Here is an 18,756-nt window from a genome sequence, read left to right on the forward strand (position 1 = left end):
AGAGTGAACCAAGAAGTTGCTGAAATTCATGCTACAGGTCCTCCCTCAAGACTGTTGCTAAGAGATCCTGTCCAATGTCCTGCCTTCAATCATCAGACCAAGGAATCCGGAGGTCGAGTCCAGAGCTGCAACACCGCAGAGCATCAGCATGAAAATTTTCTTCTAACCCATGGTACTGTGGGGAAAAAGGTATTGCTTCCCTGATTCCAAGAACTCTCTCCAGAGCGTTGGAGTGCACGTAGAGGTGTCCAGGGCATCCCCCTCTTACCTCAGACCTAAGCCGCTGCTTGTGTCCCTTCCTCGAGTCCGTTTTAAGGTCTCCCTTGTTAGTTAATTTGCTGCTTGAATAAGACTAGAAGAAATCCATAGAAACTCTTCATAATTCGCTGCTTGTCGAGACTTCAAGCCCTCTCCTAACTGCCTTTAGCTATGCTTGTGTTTTGGGATTTAAAAGACTTACTATGCGAAGAAACCCTCTGTAGAACCTTGAACCAAGCTCATGTTACACTAACCATTTCCCTCCCTTTAAGTGCCTTTACTATATGTGTTTGCAGAGTAAATGCATTAACGTATAAACCGTTGAAAACTGCATGAGTGTGCAATAACCGAAAAATACAATAACATTGGGCCTCATTACGACCCTGGCGGCAGCGGTGCCCTTATTAAGGGCACGGCTGCCGCCGGTAATGATTTTTTACCGGGTCCCAGAAAAGGGCAATAACCGGGTCATGCCGACCTTGGCTCAATGGGAATGGGGAGGATGCTAACAACGGGCACGTCAATGACTGACCCGTTGTTAGCATCCTGGTCTGCTAGCGGGTCCCGCTAAGGAACCCTGGTCTGACCAGGCGTTCCTTAGTGGGACCCGCTGCAGACCTCGTAATAGGGCGGCCCAGAATGAACGGTGCCAGTCCCTTACCGGCACCGTTCATTCCATGGCCATCTGGGTCGTAATAAGGCCCACTGTCTTTTCCCTTTCCAATGCTGCTACAAATGTAACCGCAAACAAACACAAAAGTGAAAGTGCCCTTTGAAGTGTATTTTCAAGTATTCCTAAGTGTTCTAGTATAAACGCCTAAAGTATTTAAAGTGATGCTGTTGTAAATATAATAAATATATACTTTTATATAACTTATAAGTGCAAGTGCTTTTTTTCTGTGCCTGTCTAACTAGATTCAGTGTACTTACCTACAGCTCACATCTATGTATTTAGGTAAATAGGGTTTCACAATGGAACAACGGTTCCTAGTCACTTGTTCGACAGTCATAGTATAGAAATACAAAAGTTTCGACACGAAAGGATCGAGAGAAAAAAATTTGAATGCATTTTTTGGGGGGGGGGGGATTTAAAGCCCCGTTTTTTTTTAGCAAAAACCACTAATTTTACTAAATTTTACTATACCAACAAAAAAAAAACATTTCGAAAGTATTGTATTTCGAAACTATGTATTCTAAACTTTTACTGGACACCTGGAACAACCAAGTAGAAAGTACATACCAGCCACCAGCCTGCACTAAATACACTGGGTGAGTGTCATGCGCCCCAGATGGAAGCTGTGGCATTCGTGGAGACTCCATTGATCTTGCTGCATCTAAGATGGCTGCTGCCTCCTTATTTTGGCTTCAGTGCCACGGCTCGGATTTTTCCCGGAATCGCCAACGCTAGTATTTTTTCTTTCTTTGAGCCAACGCTCCGTCCTCTCTACTCACTGTTCTGTGACTTCTCCCTTGCGGTCGTTCCTTTGCCCGCATCTTTGTGCTCTCTCTTCCTCTCTCCTTCGCTCGCCTTCCGTGCTCCTGGATTTTCCTCGACTCTCGCTTTCTGCCTATCTCTGTCTTCCGGGCCTCTCCCCGTCCTTCTGCTTTCTTCCGTTCCTTTCTCCCTGCTTTCCCGTGTCTTCTGACATTTCTCCCATTACCTCGTACTCTTTTTGTGCAGTACTCTTCACGCCGGTAGCCTCCCTCTTGTGCTACCTTCCCAGTCTCAAGCCCTTCCACGTTGGTTCTTCCCTTATTTGTGCTGAGGACTATTTGCCATTTTCTACGCCTTCAACAACCTTCTCCTAATACGGGGATTACTCCCAAGACCACACAATCAGCCACCTCCAACTTAGAAAAGAATCTACCAAGGTTTTTTCAGCCAGGTGGCTTTTTCCCTGTTGAGGACTGGCTCCCGGGAGACCCCGTGGTCTGGTGCTGTGACACCCAGACAACGTGCCCTCCAACGGAACCCGTCCTTACTTGCACGAAAAGAAGACGAAGAAAAGGTCGGGAGAAAAGAAAGCAGCTCGCAGAAGAAAGAAGACAGACACCCAAGAAAGCTCCACAGAAGAGCAAGGTGAGGAGGAAGGGGGGAGGGTGTGACTACCGAGTTTGACAGTGAGGGACAAAAATGACGTACAACAGGGTACCCCTTTCCAGGTAGCCACAGAGGCTACCAGGACAACGCAAATAAAAAGTAGTTGCAATCATAGGTGAAGCTTAGAAAAAGTCTCACTTAAACAAAAAAGATGCTCAGAGCATCCAAATACGCCAAATGCGCTGCAGAAATACTGGGGATGCACAAAGTGAGTAAAAAAGAGGACATCTTCCCTAGCAGTTTCATTTTTCTGGGGATCGATGATACAGGCCTTAGTAGAAAAACTGGATGGCTTTCTCTGTAACAAGAAGACTAACCCCAACGTGGGACTTGAAAGTGGTGTTAACCTGGTTAGGAGGACCAACCAGGGTCAGACTGTGCCATAAAATTGTCTCTGGCACCAATGAAAAAGCGGACCACATTTGGAAATAACTATGAATTCCTTTTGTGACACTGTTTGAATAGGACCAAAGGGGGAGATGTTTGATCAAATGTGATGCAAATTGGGCATTTTAAGGATATTTTATTTAGCAACACTGGTCAAAACTGTTAGCCGCATAGTGAAGTAACTCATCAAAATGTCCCACGTGGCCAAAAAAGTGGCCCACTTTGACCCCGAAAACTGGCCCACACTTGCATTTTGCTTCGGTCCTGGGCCTATTGTCCTATTGGTCAGTCCGAGCCTGGGATCAGCTATGAATATATTCATCAGTAGTTTGCATGAAATTGATATTTTAGTGCCCATATGTTGATGTATATAGTGAGTGAAATCCAGACACTACATATGGATGTACAGTGTAGGAAACATTACGTTTTTTTTGCAACTTTCCCTCCATAGCTCCTATGGACCACCGTTCTTTTTGCTCTGTTTTTAAACCTTTCTGACATTTTGAAGGGAAGCAAAGCCTTCAGCTTCACTTCCCTTGTCTTTTATTCATTGTTGTAGGGAAACTGTTTAGTTTTTCAGACTATCAGAACTATATTTCTGTTTTGAATTCTTGTACGTTTGAACATTGCACACAGTACCTTACAGTGCAGTGCAGTGGAAATACATTTGTATCACCCTAGTTCTCCAGCATGGGGTCTTGCATGGATTCACATGCTCATGAATATTTCCTGTTGTCAGGCTGGGAATCCTCAGTAAAAAGAAAGCAGTTTTGCTTTAAACTTAAACCGTTCGTCTCCTCTACATCCTATCAGTATCAGTGTCCTCTGGGTCATACTGCCTCCAGTCAATGACTCTCATCCTCCTAAGCTTCACACCTGGTGGCCATCTTCAACTTTTACTGCACGTTTCTAGTGTTGGGAGTCCTCGTGCTTCTCTCCTCGAAATTAATAGTTTTTTTTGCAGTTTTTCGAAGAAATTCTCCATTTCTTCATCGTCAACCGTCACATGGCGACTACCGGCAGTGGGCACCCTTTGTCAGTGAAGATCTTCAATTGACTGTCGGATCTTCAGCTTGTGGCACCACCGGCATCATCATCATCACCACAGCAGCCTCCACCATCAAGGCCGCCAACGCCCCCACCATCCTATCATGGTACAACAGGGAGCTGTGGTACAAGCTTGGGCCCATCCTTGACTTCCTCCTGGATGACAAGAATGCCGAAGCCTTGGCCCTATTCCAGGAAGGAGAAGTAGCCTCTGACCACGCCATTACTGTCGACATAGCGGACTAAGGCTTCCGCAGATGGGGAATGGGGTGGCTGTCCAACACCAAGGTTGGCTAAAGGCCAGGAATTTCAGCACAGATGTGCACACTAAAGTCATCAACATGCCGTTCATGGGGACCACCTGTTTGGAAAAGCGGTCGATAACATTCTTCGTGCCATCAAGACACAGAGATGGTGCGCTCTCTAGGGACCCTGCAGCAGAGCAGACTGTCCTTTGTTCCTCGAATGGGAGAGTCTCCAGAAAGTCCATGGGTTACACCACCCACTATCGTCAGGCCTCCCACTCCACCACTCAGGAGGTGTATAGAGGTCGCTCCCAGACCTACAGCTGTGGCGCCCATCCAGGACGCAGACAATCAAACAGGCCTGATCCGGCCCAAGACCCCCACCCCCACTTCCACACCCCAGTGGGAGGCCGACTATCAAACATTCTCGATCAGTTGCGAAAGATCTCCACAGACAAATGGGTGCTAGACATTCTTCAGCATGGACACGATTTAGAATTTTAAGACAAGTGCCACCACATTCCTCCTGTTGAACGACAAGAACTACTCATGGCCCAGCTGCTACAGGACTTTCAGGCCATGCTACGCAAAGGGGAAATAGAGCCAGTTCTTCAGTGCCTCTGGGCCTCCGGAGTGTCCTCCAGATACTTTCTGGTAAGGAAGATGTCAGGAGGGTGGCAACCAATCCTAGACTTGCAACGCAGCAACAAGTTCCTCAAGTCCCAAAAGTTAAGGATTGTCACGTTGCAACACATGCTTGACCAGCTAGAGGAAAGGGATTTTCTGGTGACTCTCAACTTGAACGATGCATACTTTCACATCCCCATTAATCACAAACACCAGAGGTTCCTGTGTTTTGTCATCCAGAGCGACATTACCAGTTCAAGACCCCTCCTTTCGGCCTGAAATCGGCTCCGAGGGTATTCACCAAATACTTGGCCGCGGTGGCAGCACATCTTTGCCTCAAAGGAATCCACGTCTACCCTTATCTTGACGATTGGCTCATCTGGTCCCACTTGCACGAGCTGGCAACCCAGCACACAGCGAAGACCATTCAACTTCTCACTTTTTTTAGGATTCTCTATCATCTGTCCGAAGTCCTGCGTAGTGCCATCTCAGAACGCTCTGTTCCTGGGCTCCTGACTCCACACAGTCATGTGTATGGTGACTCCCTCTGAAGAGAGGGTGAAGACCATCCTAGGAAAATCTAACAGCTGTCAGCAGCATCCGTTGCAACAGTTTGGTCCATCAAGTCCTACTGGGGAAGATATCCCCCTGCATCCATCTTTTCCCCTTTTGCAGGCTTCAAGAATTTCAGGATGCCAGGTGGCAGCAAGTCGCTGGCACATGGACAGACAAAATCGCTCTCGATCAGGCATTTCTTCAAGCCCTGGAATGGCGGTCAGTTCGTCCATGCCTCACTTAGGGAGCCTCCTTTCAGATCCCTCCATACCAGGCTGCAGTCACGACCAATGCCTCTCTGGAGGGTCGGGGAGGCCCACACAGGACATTCTCGGTCTAGAGCCCTCTGGCTCACGGATGAAAAGGAGTTGCATATACACATCCTGGAACAGTGGGAGGTCTTTTGGGCCCTCCAGCCTCAGCTCCAGGGAAAAGTGGTGCATGGCTTCACGGACAACACCACCCACCATGTTTTACATCAGGAAACAGGGCGGGATGCCCTCCACCGCTCTATCTCTGGAAGCCAAGTCTTTATGGCGCTGGACCACTCTTCAACTAATATTTCTCATCCTGTTTCATCTGGCAGGCATCAAGAACACCATCAAAGGCTCTCTCAGCAGGGAGCTGTCGTCCTGCCATGAATGAGAGCTTCAGAAAGTGCAAGTGTTGCACCTCTTCAGAGAGTGGGGTCTTCCTCAGATCAACCTCTTTGCGACAGCTGCCAACTCCAAGTGTCAGAGGTTTTCCAGCAGATATCCTCAGCCAAGGCGCCCAGGGGAGGCCTTCTCGTTCCCATGGCAAGGTCTCTTCCTGTACGCCTTCCCTCAAATTCCGTTGTTGTTACGTGTGATCAACTCACTCAGATGTTGCCACTGCAAAATGATCCTCGTTGCACCGGCGTGGCCGAGGGAGATCTGGTACAAAGACCTTCTCCACCTGTCGGAGGTTCCGGCCATCCCACGTCTCCACTTCCCGACCATCTCTCCAGAGACGGAGGGTCAATTCTGCACCACAACCCGGCGGTGCTGGGCCTCACGGCCTTGCTCCTGCAGCCTTAGCATTTGGACACTATTCACTACCTTTGGAATGCAAGAAGATCCTGACCAAAGCCAGGACTCCCGCTACACTGTCTTGCTACAGGCCCAAATGGTAGCCCTTCACAGTGGGGTGCCGGGCGCAGAAAATGTCACTGCTGCACGTGACTGCCCCACAGCTCCTCCCGTACCTGCTCTCAATGGCTAAGACTGGTCTTGCCCATGCGTCTAGCAAGGTCCACCTGGCCGCTGTATTTCGGTACACACGGACTCCGGGGAAGCTGTCTCTGTGTTCGGACAGGCTCGTTACGGAGTACCTCAAGGATCTCTTCAGGAGATTCCCGCCGGTGAAAGCACCTGCCCCAGCTTGGGGACTGAACGTGGTACTGTCTAAGCTCATAGGGCCTCCATTTGAACCAATGCATTGTTCCCCTTTGAAGTTTTTGTCATGGAAGACCGCCTTCCTGGTGACAATCACCTGAGCCAGGCGGGTCGGGGAGATGCAGGCCCCCTCCTGCAAGCCTCTGTTTTTGTCATTCCAGGCAGTTCTGTGAACTCATCCTTCCTCCATGCCGAAGGTCCTGTCAGACTTTCATCTCAACAAGCCTTTGGTTCTACCAGTTTTTTTCATGAGCCCTTCTTCACCAGCTGAAAGGGCGTTGTATTCACTGGACGTTGCTCGAGCCGTGAAGTTCTATGTGGCACGCACAAAAGACCTTTGGAAGACGTTGCAGCTGTTCATCAATTTTGGAAGTGTGGGACATGGGAAGGCCCTGTCTAAGGCGTCCATCTCCAGGTGGCTCTCTGGCTGTATCATGCATTGCCATCGTCTGGCCAACAGACTGCTTCCAGGCTGGCTGAGAGCCCACTCCACCAGAACCATCGCCGCGACGACTGCGTTTCTCTCTGGTGTTCCCTGGCTCAACATCTGCAGGGCTGTTATGTGGAGGTCTACCGACACCTTCACAAAATTCTACTGTGTCGACAGGGATTCTAGGGAGGAGTCCCAGGTCGGCCTTGCAATGCTGCGCAACCTGTTTGTTTGAGCTGAGTCTGGTCCAGAGGAAAGTGTATTGCTTCTGTGAGCCTTGCCACCTCCTATGGTTGTGTATAAATACTGCTGTATAATCATATTCATGAGCATTTGAATCTATGCAAGACCCCATGCTGGAGAAGGAACAAGTTACTTACCTATAACGCTTGTTCTCCAGCATGGGTCTTGCATGGATTCACATGTGTACTTTCCCTCCTTCCCCTCTCTGACTCTTCTTGGTTCATACTGCTAATTTATGTGCGCTACCAAATCTGAAGATAGCCACCAGAGGTGGAGCTTAGGAGAACAAGTGTCATTGGATGGGGGCAGTATGGCCCAAAGGACACTGATAGGCTGTAGAGGAGACGAGCAGTTCAAGTTTAAAGCTAAACTGCTTTCTGTTTACATAAAAAGAGAACCTTGCAGTAATTTCTTCAGATCATCATTGGGGCCAAGAATCCCTCGAAGAACAGCCTGCTGAAAATCCGCAGACGACTTCTGAAGAGGCTCAGCATCCCTTCCTCGCTCAGTCCCAGTCAGTGAAGCCCTGTTTGACAACCTGATCTCTGAAAACCCTGAGCAGTGCTTCAGCCCTTGGACTATCAGTCGGAGCCAGGGGAAGTAAACACACTATATCTGTCTCCTGCACCCCTGTCCTGCATTGGATAACATTGGGAATACGTCCCTTTGTCTCCCGCATTCCATTGCACTCACCTTTTGGTCACCTCTTGATGCCTTCCCAAGGATCCTGCCCCTGAGCCTTCGGAAGTGTCCCTGAACTGCCCAGTGGACTCACCTGGCCTCTCGTGACCTACCTCGCCAGAAGCGTTGCCGTTCCGTGTTCAGGCCTGGGGCTTCAGTGGTCGCCAGCTTGTGCCACAAGTTGCCTTCTCCCTGAATTTCAGCGTCTCTCATCAAGGGATCTGTCCTGGAGCAGCTTCTGTGACCGCAACTGGAAGGATGCCTGTCGTAGCCTGTGTGCGGAGACCGTCGCTGGAACTTACCTTCCTGTGAAGGAGGTCTGCATTGGTTTTTCTTGTATTTCTTCATCAACAGAGATTGCATCATGCAGCTGCACCCGACCAGAAGAATCCTCGAAACCCACAACTCATGGCCACCTCTCACCAGAACTAAAAGCCTAGAAAGACCCTACAATGACCCCCAAATGACACACACAGTCATCTGGGAAAATCAGACTTGGGGGACATAAGTAAACGCACTATAAACCACCGGCCACCCGTCCTCCAATGGATAACGTTGAGAATGAGTCCCTTTGTCTCCTGCATTCAATTCCACTCCAATTACCTTTTGGTCGTAGTACCTGGGTAGAGTAACCTGAAATATAAGAAAACATGTACTTACCTTTAGTAAAATTGTTGAAAAACCTTTTGAACTATCACCAACACAGGTACATTACATTTAACCTGTTAAGACTCCATTCTGTGGAGAAATATTGTGACTTTTGGGCACAAGGACCCATTCTTCTTAGAGTTTGGTCTACTAAGTTAGATTGTTGACTTGTGACCTGATTCCATCATTTATTGCATGTAATATTCTTACCTGCTTTGCTCGATAAGTAATTTGATGTATTTATGAAGCTAATTTGAATATATATATTTGTATCAGAGTATTGTGCAATAATACTACCAGTTAGATCAATTTTTCAGTGTGTTCAGAAGGCCTATAATAACTAACTGTTTTATACTTACCGTCTAAATTGAATTATTGTGTTTCATACTCTGTGGACTCATTGAGGGCCCTTGCCCCCACTCACTGTCCTGAGAATAAGCCTCGACTGCTCATCCACGTACATTGACTGAGTTTTGGCGAAACCTCTCAGAGTTCTCTATTCACTATAACTACGATGGCCTCTGAAAATCTGTCCATCAGGTCAGATCCAAGAAATCCACCTTAACAACAACATACAGCTTTTAAAATAATACATTGGGCCTCATTAGGAGTTTGGAGGTAACCATGGCACTATTAGCACCATGGCTGCCTCCAAATCCTTACCAACTCCGCCCTGGTGAATGGAGGTATTACCGCCCCATTCCAAGGTTGGTGGGGGCGGTAATTCCCCATTCACCAGGGCCCTTCCCCATTCCCATTTGAGCCCCCAGGCGCAAATTGCGGTACCGTTATTAGCACTAAAGTCCCTTTGCGGGTCCCGTCCTTAACACCTCGTAATAGGGCGGTAAGGGATTACCGGTGCCCTTACCAGTACCAGTAATCCCTTACCGCCCGGGTCGTAATGACCCCCATTTACCTGAAATTTCCCCAAAAGACTTAGCTCGGTTTTCCACTTGACTCGGGCAACGAAATTAAAACATTTCTTAAAAGATCCACAGACACTAAAAGAACAGAGTTTGAATAAATTAGATAGCAGAAAGGCACAAATAGCGTGTACTTGTCTTTTGAATGATTTGAATGACAAATTAGTAATAAATACCAAATGGCAAATTGAATGCATTCACCATTATGACACAAGGGGCCTCATTACGAGTTTGGCGGTAGCCGTGCCGGTGCAGACGTGCAGTTTTCCGGCGTCTGGCTTCACGGAAACACCAGTGGATTACGACCCTGGTGTTCCTGGAAGTCAGGCGCCGGAATAATGTAAATCCCCATTCCCATTAAGTCCATAGGACTCAATGGGAATGGGGATGATGGAAGCACCAGCACCGCTAATAACGGTCAGCCCTGGCGGGTAGGACGGCACCCGCAGACTCAGAATGTGCCGGTCTGGTAACAACGGTGCCGGTAGGCTTACCGGCACCGTTGTTACCGGACCTGCATGCTCGTAATGAGGCCCAGGGCCAGGGCCTCCATGGGGAATTAACTGGATGATGAAAAGATACAAGGTGAATACATTTGAAATGAGAGACAAGTTGGTAGGAGACAGTGAAGACATTAAAGGTAAGTAAAGTAAGAAGGAAAGATAGGATAAAAAGGTTAGGTTTAAGGTTAAGGTTCAATGACATGGGTTCATAGGGGAAAAACTGAGTGGTAATTCCTGTTCAAAATAGGAATGCAAAGATGAATGGAAGTGACATGGTTTTTAAAAAGCAAGGAAAGGGTGGAGGAGAGGATTGGGGAGATGGCTGGGGGTACACTCTCTAACCTCCTAAAAAGTAAGGTTGGAGGAAAAGGAACTTTGTCAAAACTGTCGATATGTTCAGAATTAATTAAAAAAAGACACTAACACGTGTTAGAATATTCTCATAGAAAACAGGTCAAATGTGTATGTTGTGCCAACAACAATAGTTAATGATATAAGGGGGAAAGGGAATTCAGAGAAACTAGACAACCGGGTTGCTTTTGGACAGGCAGTGATTGGAAAGCGCATTCTCAAAACCGGTGGCCAGGTGGATTGTGAAATACTTGATCAGAACCATAGTTCCAGGTCTAGATTAACCTTTATGGAACAGAAGAAACAGAAACAGACAATTAATAAATCATGTACTCCAAAGTTAATCAATTTGAATGAGAGAAAAATCCAGTATCCTTTAGGATCTTCCCATCCTCTGATTTTAGGCAAGCAATCTTTGCATTTCTACTTGTGTCCACATTATACAACCACTAGGAAGAGCTTTTTTGCCATCCAAAGATTGCAAATGCCTACTTAACTTGTCTACTAAACCCTGTCAGCACCTGTTCTTCCATCTTAAAATACAAGACATTGACAAAACTGTTATTTCGATAATATAATGAATAGCATCAAAATAAAAAGCTATGGTCTGATACGGGACACCATTCCATGTTAATTTGATTTTTATACATGGTTCATTGTATTCCCTATTTTTTCCAAAAACCAAATGCATATACATGCCACTTTGTTATGAAACCTCCATGTCTCTCCCAAGGAACACACCTGGCTCAATTTAGCAGTAGTCAGTGGATGCCTACTTTTTTATATAACTATAGGGCCTCACCCAGGAAAGTATACATTACTTCCCTTCAGTACATTACTGAAGAAGCAGCAAAGCCATCTGTACTGTTCTACACAATTATTTCTCCTACCTCTAGAACACCTTCTAACGCAGGTGTTCAAGTAACTTTATGAACACTTGGAGTAAAAGCATAGAATCACTTTTTATTGTGTGAGAACTAAAAAGTTAACCTTGGTATAGCCCCTCATGCCAGTAATGACCTATTTGGAAATGAAACATTGGATTACTGCAGACACAAGTATGATGGCCGTACAGTTAAGTTTAATATAACATGTGTTTTTTCACTATATTTATAAATTATAGTAGTTATTAAAATGTAGTATGCGATGGTCTAGGTTCCAACCACTAGATGGCAGCATAATGCCGTTCAATTGACTCCATAATGAATAATACTGTTGTTAGGGGGTAAGTTACTTTTTCCTTAGGTTTAGTGGTGGGTGGGTGCATTGGTTGAAAGCAGATAAGATAGACTGTGTTTGCCAGTGGATTGGCTAGCTTAGGTGCATAAAGAGTTGGATTCATAGGCGTGTTTACTGGTTTCAGGTGTGTTCATAAATAAGTGGTTGTGCTCAAAGGTACGACCCTAATGGGATCTGGTAGAGAACATGGTGGTTTGCTATTTGCCTGGTAGATAAGGTGATACATTGTGACTATGTATACAGTGAGGTGGCCTTTTACTACCTGAAAACGCTGTGGGTTTCAATATTAATAATAACAAATAAATATAAAAATAAGAGTTTTTATTAGATTGGGCAGGAAGTCTGAATGTACTGCAATAGGTTCAAAAGGTTAAACACTTCAAGCAATGTATTGTTTTTATTTGACTGATGTGCCTAGTACCACAAATAATTGTTCAAAAACCTTATGCTGCAGGTAGTATGACTCCACTGTAACCTGTTTGTCTTATCCCTGTCTCTTTTCTAGATCACATTGCACACGTAATCGAGCTTCTAGGTGACATCCCTCCACATTTTGCTCTCTCTGGGAGATATTCACGCGAGTACTTCACTAGACGAGGTGAGGCTGAAGGGGGCTTGCCCGATACTGTCATACATGTGTGGAATAGCTGTGTATAGTTATCATTTTTTATGTTTGTTCCTAGGGAGATTTTGCAATTGTCAGCAGCCGAACTGCGCTGAGGTAGTAGTAAAAGGCCATGCATTCTGTGGCTATATTTGTGTTGGAAGATTTATCCTTTCATATTCTAAGACGTTTAAGATCTCTTTGTGTTTTTCCATCTTCCTCAAGTTCGCCACTGGCTGCGTATTCTACAAAACATAACCTCACAACAGCCCAAGCTGTCTCAGAAAACAGATAGCTTGTTAAGCCATTGTATGTCATTAAGGGTGGCCATAATGTTCAGGACTCCAGAATGTTTACATTTTTTTCAAAGAACGCATTTCCAGGCACTGGTTAGTTATACTTTTATATATATATTTTTTTTCTAAAATATCTGTTTTATAAGACGCAAACTTTAGTATATTGTACATGAAAACATTTGAAGCATCACATAGAAATGGTCATATATTATTTATTGTTGGAGTTTATCATTGAACTGGCCAAGGCACACCAATGTTAGACTGTACTCCTATTCCGTAAGAGCACAAGATCCCGTTCGAGGCTGCTTGATCAAGCATGTCCAATACCTGTTAGGGAGTTTTACTAAAATCCACCGGTGGTAGGCTTGTAGAAGACTCACTCTTAGATGTACAGGGCTCCAACTCTTAAGTTTGGCCATGAACTACCCAAAAGGTTTGGTAGCTATGCTCGAGCAGCCAGGCTTAGTCTAGGTGGGAAGAGGGCTGTAGAATACAAAACCTTTGAGTACACCTATAGTCAAGGAAACACACACTGTAGTTATATAAAAAGAGGGTTATTTATTATATACACTAGGGCAATGTTAAACTCAAAATACAATTCAGGTAAGTAAGGAAAGTTGCACACATTTACAGTAGGACATTTGCTGTAGCAATACTCAGTTCAAAAGTACCTTTACATGAACATGAGAAATAGGTAAGTATCAAGAGTAGCTTTAGGTTAGCAAATCATTCATCATAAATAGCAATGCTGATACGTTAAATAACTTTATGTAGGCCTAAACTTTAGAAGTCCAACCCTATCTGGGGATGAGAGTCTCAAATGTCAGATGGAAGCACTGGGGGACCAGTGACCCGTGTCAGCAGAACAAAGGAAGGCAGACACTATCAACGTACAGATGATGCTTTTCGTACCAAGTAACGAAATTGGATTCAAAGCGTTCAGGGGGCTAGGTAGGCCACCTGAAGGATTTCTGCCTCTAGGACATATGTCCTTAGCCACGGGAGAACATGGTTGGGACGTCCACGCCAACGTGACTCAAAAAGCGCAAGAGGAGCGAACAGTCACATAAAAACTACCAAGTACCCAGGAGTGAGCCATTACCTTCTTCGATGAAGAACATCAATGTCACTGGCTGGTCGCCAAGGTAAGACGATGGCAGCTTTGGTTCCGGTCTCTGGCCTATGCGGCTGGAGGAAGAAATTTTGGCGGGAGCAAGCGGTCAGACTCAGTCACACAGATGCCCAGCAGACAATTTTAGCGGCACTTGGTTGTGGGGGCTCGACAGAGGCTTTGTAGCAGCAACGGTTGTCCCCTGGCAGACCTTTCCTTCTCTCGGTCCACAACACAGCTGAGGGGACTATTAGGATCAGAATGGAGTCTCTGTAGGCCCAGACAGATGCCCACAGGTTTTCAGCCGGAACAGCGCTTGATGAGATGATGCACCACATCAGTCCCAGAGGTCCTAGGGCATTCGGATATTGCAGGCCTGAAAGGTCGCAGCTCGTTGTGGAATGGCTAAAACTGTAGCTGGCCTCAAGACTGGTTAGGCCCACCAGTCCAAGGGAGGAAATCTCCCGGTCTGGATCTTCCTTGTTGCACAGAAGAAAGGGCTTGAGCAACAGCGGTCACTCAGTCGGCTTTGACGTTTGCTGGAGGTGGCTGCAGTGTACTTCTTCTTTATTATCCTTCGCAATGGATCTTCCACTGGTCCACTCAGGTTTCAGCATCAAGACCCTCACCTTTTATGCAGGAACCCATCCAATCCGCATGCATGCTACATTCAAACTTTGGGTGTTGACTGTCGGCACCCAGTCAGAACTGAATCCAAGCAGGCACACTGGAGGACAAAGATCTAAGGATATTCAGTGACCTCCCAGTTTCCTGCCCTCTCAGAGACATTGGTGCCTTCAGGCGTGCTTCCCAATGGAAGCCTGGCGAAGACAAAGGAATGAGCGTGACTTCTCCAACCCAATTTGTTGGAACAAGGGTGGCCCATGTGTCCCTTACTGCAGCTGCAAATACAGCCTGCGATGTAAGTTTCACAAAATCAGTAGAAAATCCACTGCCACCAGCCACTCAGACTTTTCACTGTAACTAGAAAGTTACAGGACAAGTGAGAAAAGTTCCCTCAGCACTCCACATACTGTGGTGTGTTCTGATTGCACAAAAGAAAAGCATATGGAGAATAAAACATATCCCCCTATCCTGGTAACCTTAAGTTAGCACAGGAAAATAAAAAGGGCAACTTAAGGAGCTTCCAGCAACACTGCACAGAAAGTGCTGCGTGCTGCAATAATACATTGCAGATGCCTTAAAAGTTGGAGGAAAACGTCTCCAAAAGGATACAACCAAAAGGGTTGAGAAAGGTTCCCAAAGGTAGAGTAAAAGACTGGGGGAGTGTGGCAAAGGTACTGCTAATAATAATCCAAGAGTCCAGCCAAAATGTGCTGGGGAATGACAAGTGGGGAGAATTACACCCAAAAATGAAATACAACCGAACGCCTGTGCTATCCTTTTTCCTGAAGGCTTACCAGAAGTAGTTGTATTTGCATTTTAAGAGCAGGGTGTCATTTAAAACAAGCTTCACTGAGACACCCCTGAATTAACAACAGGGTCCCTGCAAGATAACTTATCTCTGCCCTCCAACTCCCCCCCGATCCCCCTCCGAGGGGTCCAAAATGAGAGGCAGACATGAAGTTGTAATGTTTTCATTGTCAGGCATCTTTATTAAAATAAAAGGGTTTGATAAAGGCTGCTCTGTCCCTATCCTAAAGAAAGTTTCCCTACCTAGCAAACTAAAACTAAAGGTCAGTCTGTGTCTTGTCGTCAAAATTATATAAACTGACTTAGGGTTGGCAAAAAGTGTTCACAATTAAAGCAAGTAGATAAATCCAACAAAAATTGTCTTTTCCTAGGAGAAATCCTTGGATCCAGAGGGTGGTTCCCTTCCCCTGGGATACTTAGGTAGGATGGCAAAAGTCTCTTCTTTGTATTTTACTTGGTCGGTATTCACAACAGTTTAATTGCTTACATGCCTGTTGGTACGCCCCGGTGTCCTCAATACCTCTGAGCGGACTCACCAGTGTCTGGTAGCATTACTGACCCTTGGCACATTGCTGCGGTGAAGCTTCCTTTCTGGGACAATGTTTCTCACACTGCAGACCATCTCCCAGCTTTCCTTCCAGCTCCATGTTCACCTGCCCTTAAGACTGCTGCTTCTCGGCATTACCTCATCCCCGGTATCTCTGCTGCTGGCTCCCCGACGGTTCTCCCGCAGTGCTTGCTGTGTCTCTTTTGGCTTCGCGCCACGCCGGTAGATAATGCTTGAGATTGGTAGTTTGGAAGTGGCTGCCTTCTCCAGCACGGTCTACTCTCTTGGTTTCGCTTCCTTCTTCTCCGGTTCTTTGAATGGGGACACCATTTTTAAATGTCCCACACACTCAGGCCTTAGTACAACTAGTCTGTATGTTAAGCTTGGTGTTTCCTTCGATCCACATTAACTCCTTCTTCCTCTTCCTCATCTCAGTACTTGAAGCTTTATGGGAGTTAGAGTCCTTAGGACCTCTGGGACTTCAAAAGTGATATTGTTTAGGATTATTGTTTAGAACAAAAACATCACTGACAGATGTTAGGTGTGTGTTACGTGTATATGAGGTATGAATTGTTTTCTACCTAGAATGATAGTATGCCATCAGAGATTTAGGTTTCATAGGGTTTTCTTCATAAGTGAAGGAAGAATACTGCATCTCTCCTAATGGAGTCATCACCTACTGTCAGTAGTCGTCCCCTCCCACATGATCCTCCCTTATAATACCATCCCCATGGTCGGGATCAGGTAGCAGCTGCCGTCCCCTGGCCATGTGGGAGATCATCATCACCGTGGAGGATTCATCACACCCCTCAGCGTCCTCCGTTTCCGATTAGACATTGAGACCCCAGTCAACCCTTGCAGAATAAGGTCTGGCAGGATAAGGTCTGCAATACAGTAAAGTTTGGGCAGCTACAATATCTTTGGCTCAGTAAGCTGGTGGTGTGTCTCTGTACTCGTACTCAACCCTCTTCCCAATCAAGCTTAGCTTGGTGGCAAGTCTTACAGATGGCATAATGCTTATAGAAGTAGCAAAGGTGAAGACTTGTGTTGAGGCTGGTCCTGGCAAATGGAGGCGAGCATCTCCTTGGCCTCACACTTGTGTTTTGAAGTTCGATTGCTGCAGATACCCATAAGACCTTCAAATTGTGCAGGGCTTCCTCACATTTAGACATTCTGGCGTTGTCTTCTTGGATCCAAACCTTTAACAAGACCTAGTAACTAGAGCGGACCCTTCACATTTATGGGTTGTTGGGATGAGGGTAAGGATCCCAGCTCCAATCAGACCACTGTTGCATTAATTCTGAATTTTCCCCTGAAGGGAATATGTCATCCATTCCAGAGAAACAAAGTCGCAAATCTTCATGATGCAGCCCTGTTCTCCTGGGGGTTCCAACTGTTTCCATCTCTGGGCTATCACCATTAAAGCCACCAGTGATGAGATTATATAAGCTTTCCTTTAGTGACAAGGCATACCTTTCTGCTCTTGATCTTTGAGACCCCAAATGCCTTGAGCTATTACCCTATCCCTCTGTGTTCCAAAGATTTCCCTGAGTCTGTCATTCACATTGGCCCAGAATTGTTTCATTTTGGGGCAGGACCACCACACATGACCCCACTCTCCCTCCCTCCGACAAGCCCTCCAACAGAAAGGAGATACATTTGGGTAGAATCGATGCAATTTAACCATAGTGTAATGCCACATTACATCCATTTCAGCCACATCTCCCGGATGTGGATTGCCCTGGTAATTTAGGGGTATCTGCCCATAGCTGCTCCCACTGCTCTAATTGAATTGAGTGTCCCAGGACCTTTTCCCATTGCATCATATATGGCCAGGTCGGAGTCTCAGGGTTATCCAATAGGAGCCTGTACAGAGCTGAAACCAGCTTTCTAGCCCCAGAATTAGTGATGATATATTTTTCAAATGGTGTAAAGTGTCTAGTAGCTGCTGCTTTCACCATTGGGTTAAGCAGCCATTGCTGATATCGATATCTCTCTTTTTCCTGTATCTCAAAGTCTCTGACTTACATTGATCAAACGACTTAATTTCCTGGCCTTGGGTCATGTCTCATAATCTTAAACTTCTACTCCCTTCCCAATTTTTATATGCTCCCCTTTCCACGCCAGGGGAGAATTGGGGGTTTTGGAACAATGGGGTGAAAGGTGATGGGAATGAGGTAATCCCTTTTTGTTTAATTTGTTTATCCCATAGTTCCTCCACCAGGGCTCTGATCGTACTTTTATGCATATTCTCTGGCCGATCCTTGACTGGTAATTACAGTACTTCGTCTAGCGGTTTTTCCACTACCGCTCTATCCATTCTACACCATATTTTGTCTGTGTTTTCCTGAAACCACTCTCTTAGAATCCTGAGTTGGGCCGCCACATAATATGTATAGAAATTCAGGAGGGCCAAACACCCTTTGTCGTGTGTTGCCAATAATGGCCTCATAGAAATTATGGGTTTCTGTTTTCGCCATATAAATGCTGATATTAATTTATGAAGCATTTTAAAGAACAACTGCAGGAGCTTGACCGGCAGAGCCTGGAAAAAATAGTCATTTTTGGAGAATCACAATTTTTATCGTATTAACTCTTCCTAGCCATGAGACCGTCAATGGGCCCCATTTGCTCAATAGTTGCTTTTCCTTTTCCAGGAAGGAAACATAGTATCATGGATATGGTAATATGGATGCCTAAATAAGTGAGGCGGTCATCTACCATAGTGAACGGGGTGCTCTGTTGGAGTGCGGTTACTTGAGAGGCAATCGGGGACAGGTTTAGCATTTCTGATTTCTTGGTATTGATTTTAAGGCCCACCACTGACCTAAACAATTGATGCTCATGGGATATCCCAGATGTGGACAATTCGAGGTCCATGACTGCAAGAATCAAGTCATCCACAAACGTGATGATCTTGTGTTCCTATCCCCCCAAAGGGGATACCCTTGATGTGCTCCAATATTCCAATTTTAGTCAACAGGGGCTCTAAATATATTGCATAGAGCAATGGGGATAGTGGACAGCCCTGTTTTGTACCTCTTCTGATGTTTATCGGATGGGACAAAGATCCGTTTATTGACAACCTTATCGTTGGATTAACATAATTAG

The 18,756-nt window shown here is 45.8% G+C and overlaps 1 protein-coding gene across 2 annotated transcripts in view; it reads left to right on the top strand.

The window, feature by feature from the left end:
• SRPK3 (SRSF protein kinase 3) overlaps positions 1–18,756 on the top strand; it is a 1,021,015-nt gene that overhangs the window by 965,049 nt on the left and 37,210 nt on the right. For both annotated transcript variants that reach the window (XM_069645381.1, XM_069645382.1), the window contains one exon: positions 12,159–12,251. In XM_069645381.1, the coding sequence (XP_069501482.1) occupies positions 12,159–12,251 (93 nt within the window). The remainder of the gene's footprint in view (positions 1–12,158; positions 12,252–18,756) is intronic.

Source organism: Ambystoma mexicanum, chromosome 2p (assembly GCF_040938575.1).
Source record: "Ambystoma mexicanum isolate Mex_15411 chromosome 2p, UKY_AmexF1_1, whole genome shotgun sequence".
Classification (NCBI taxonomy): Eukaryota; Metazoa; Chordata; class Amphibia; order Caudata; family Ambystomatidae; genus Ambystoma; species Ambystoma mexicanum.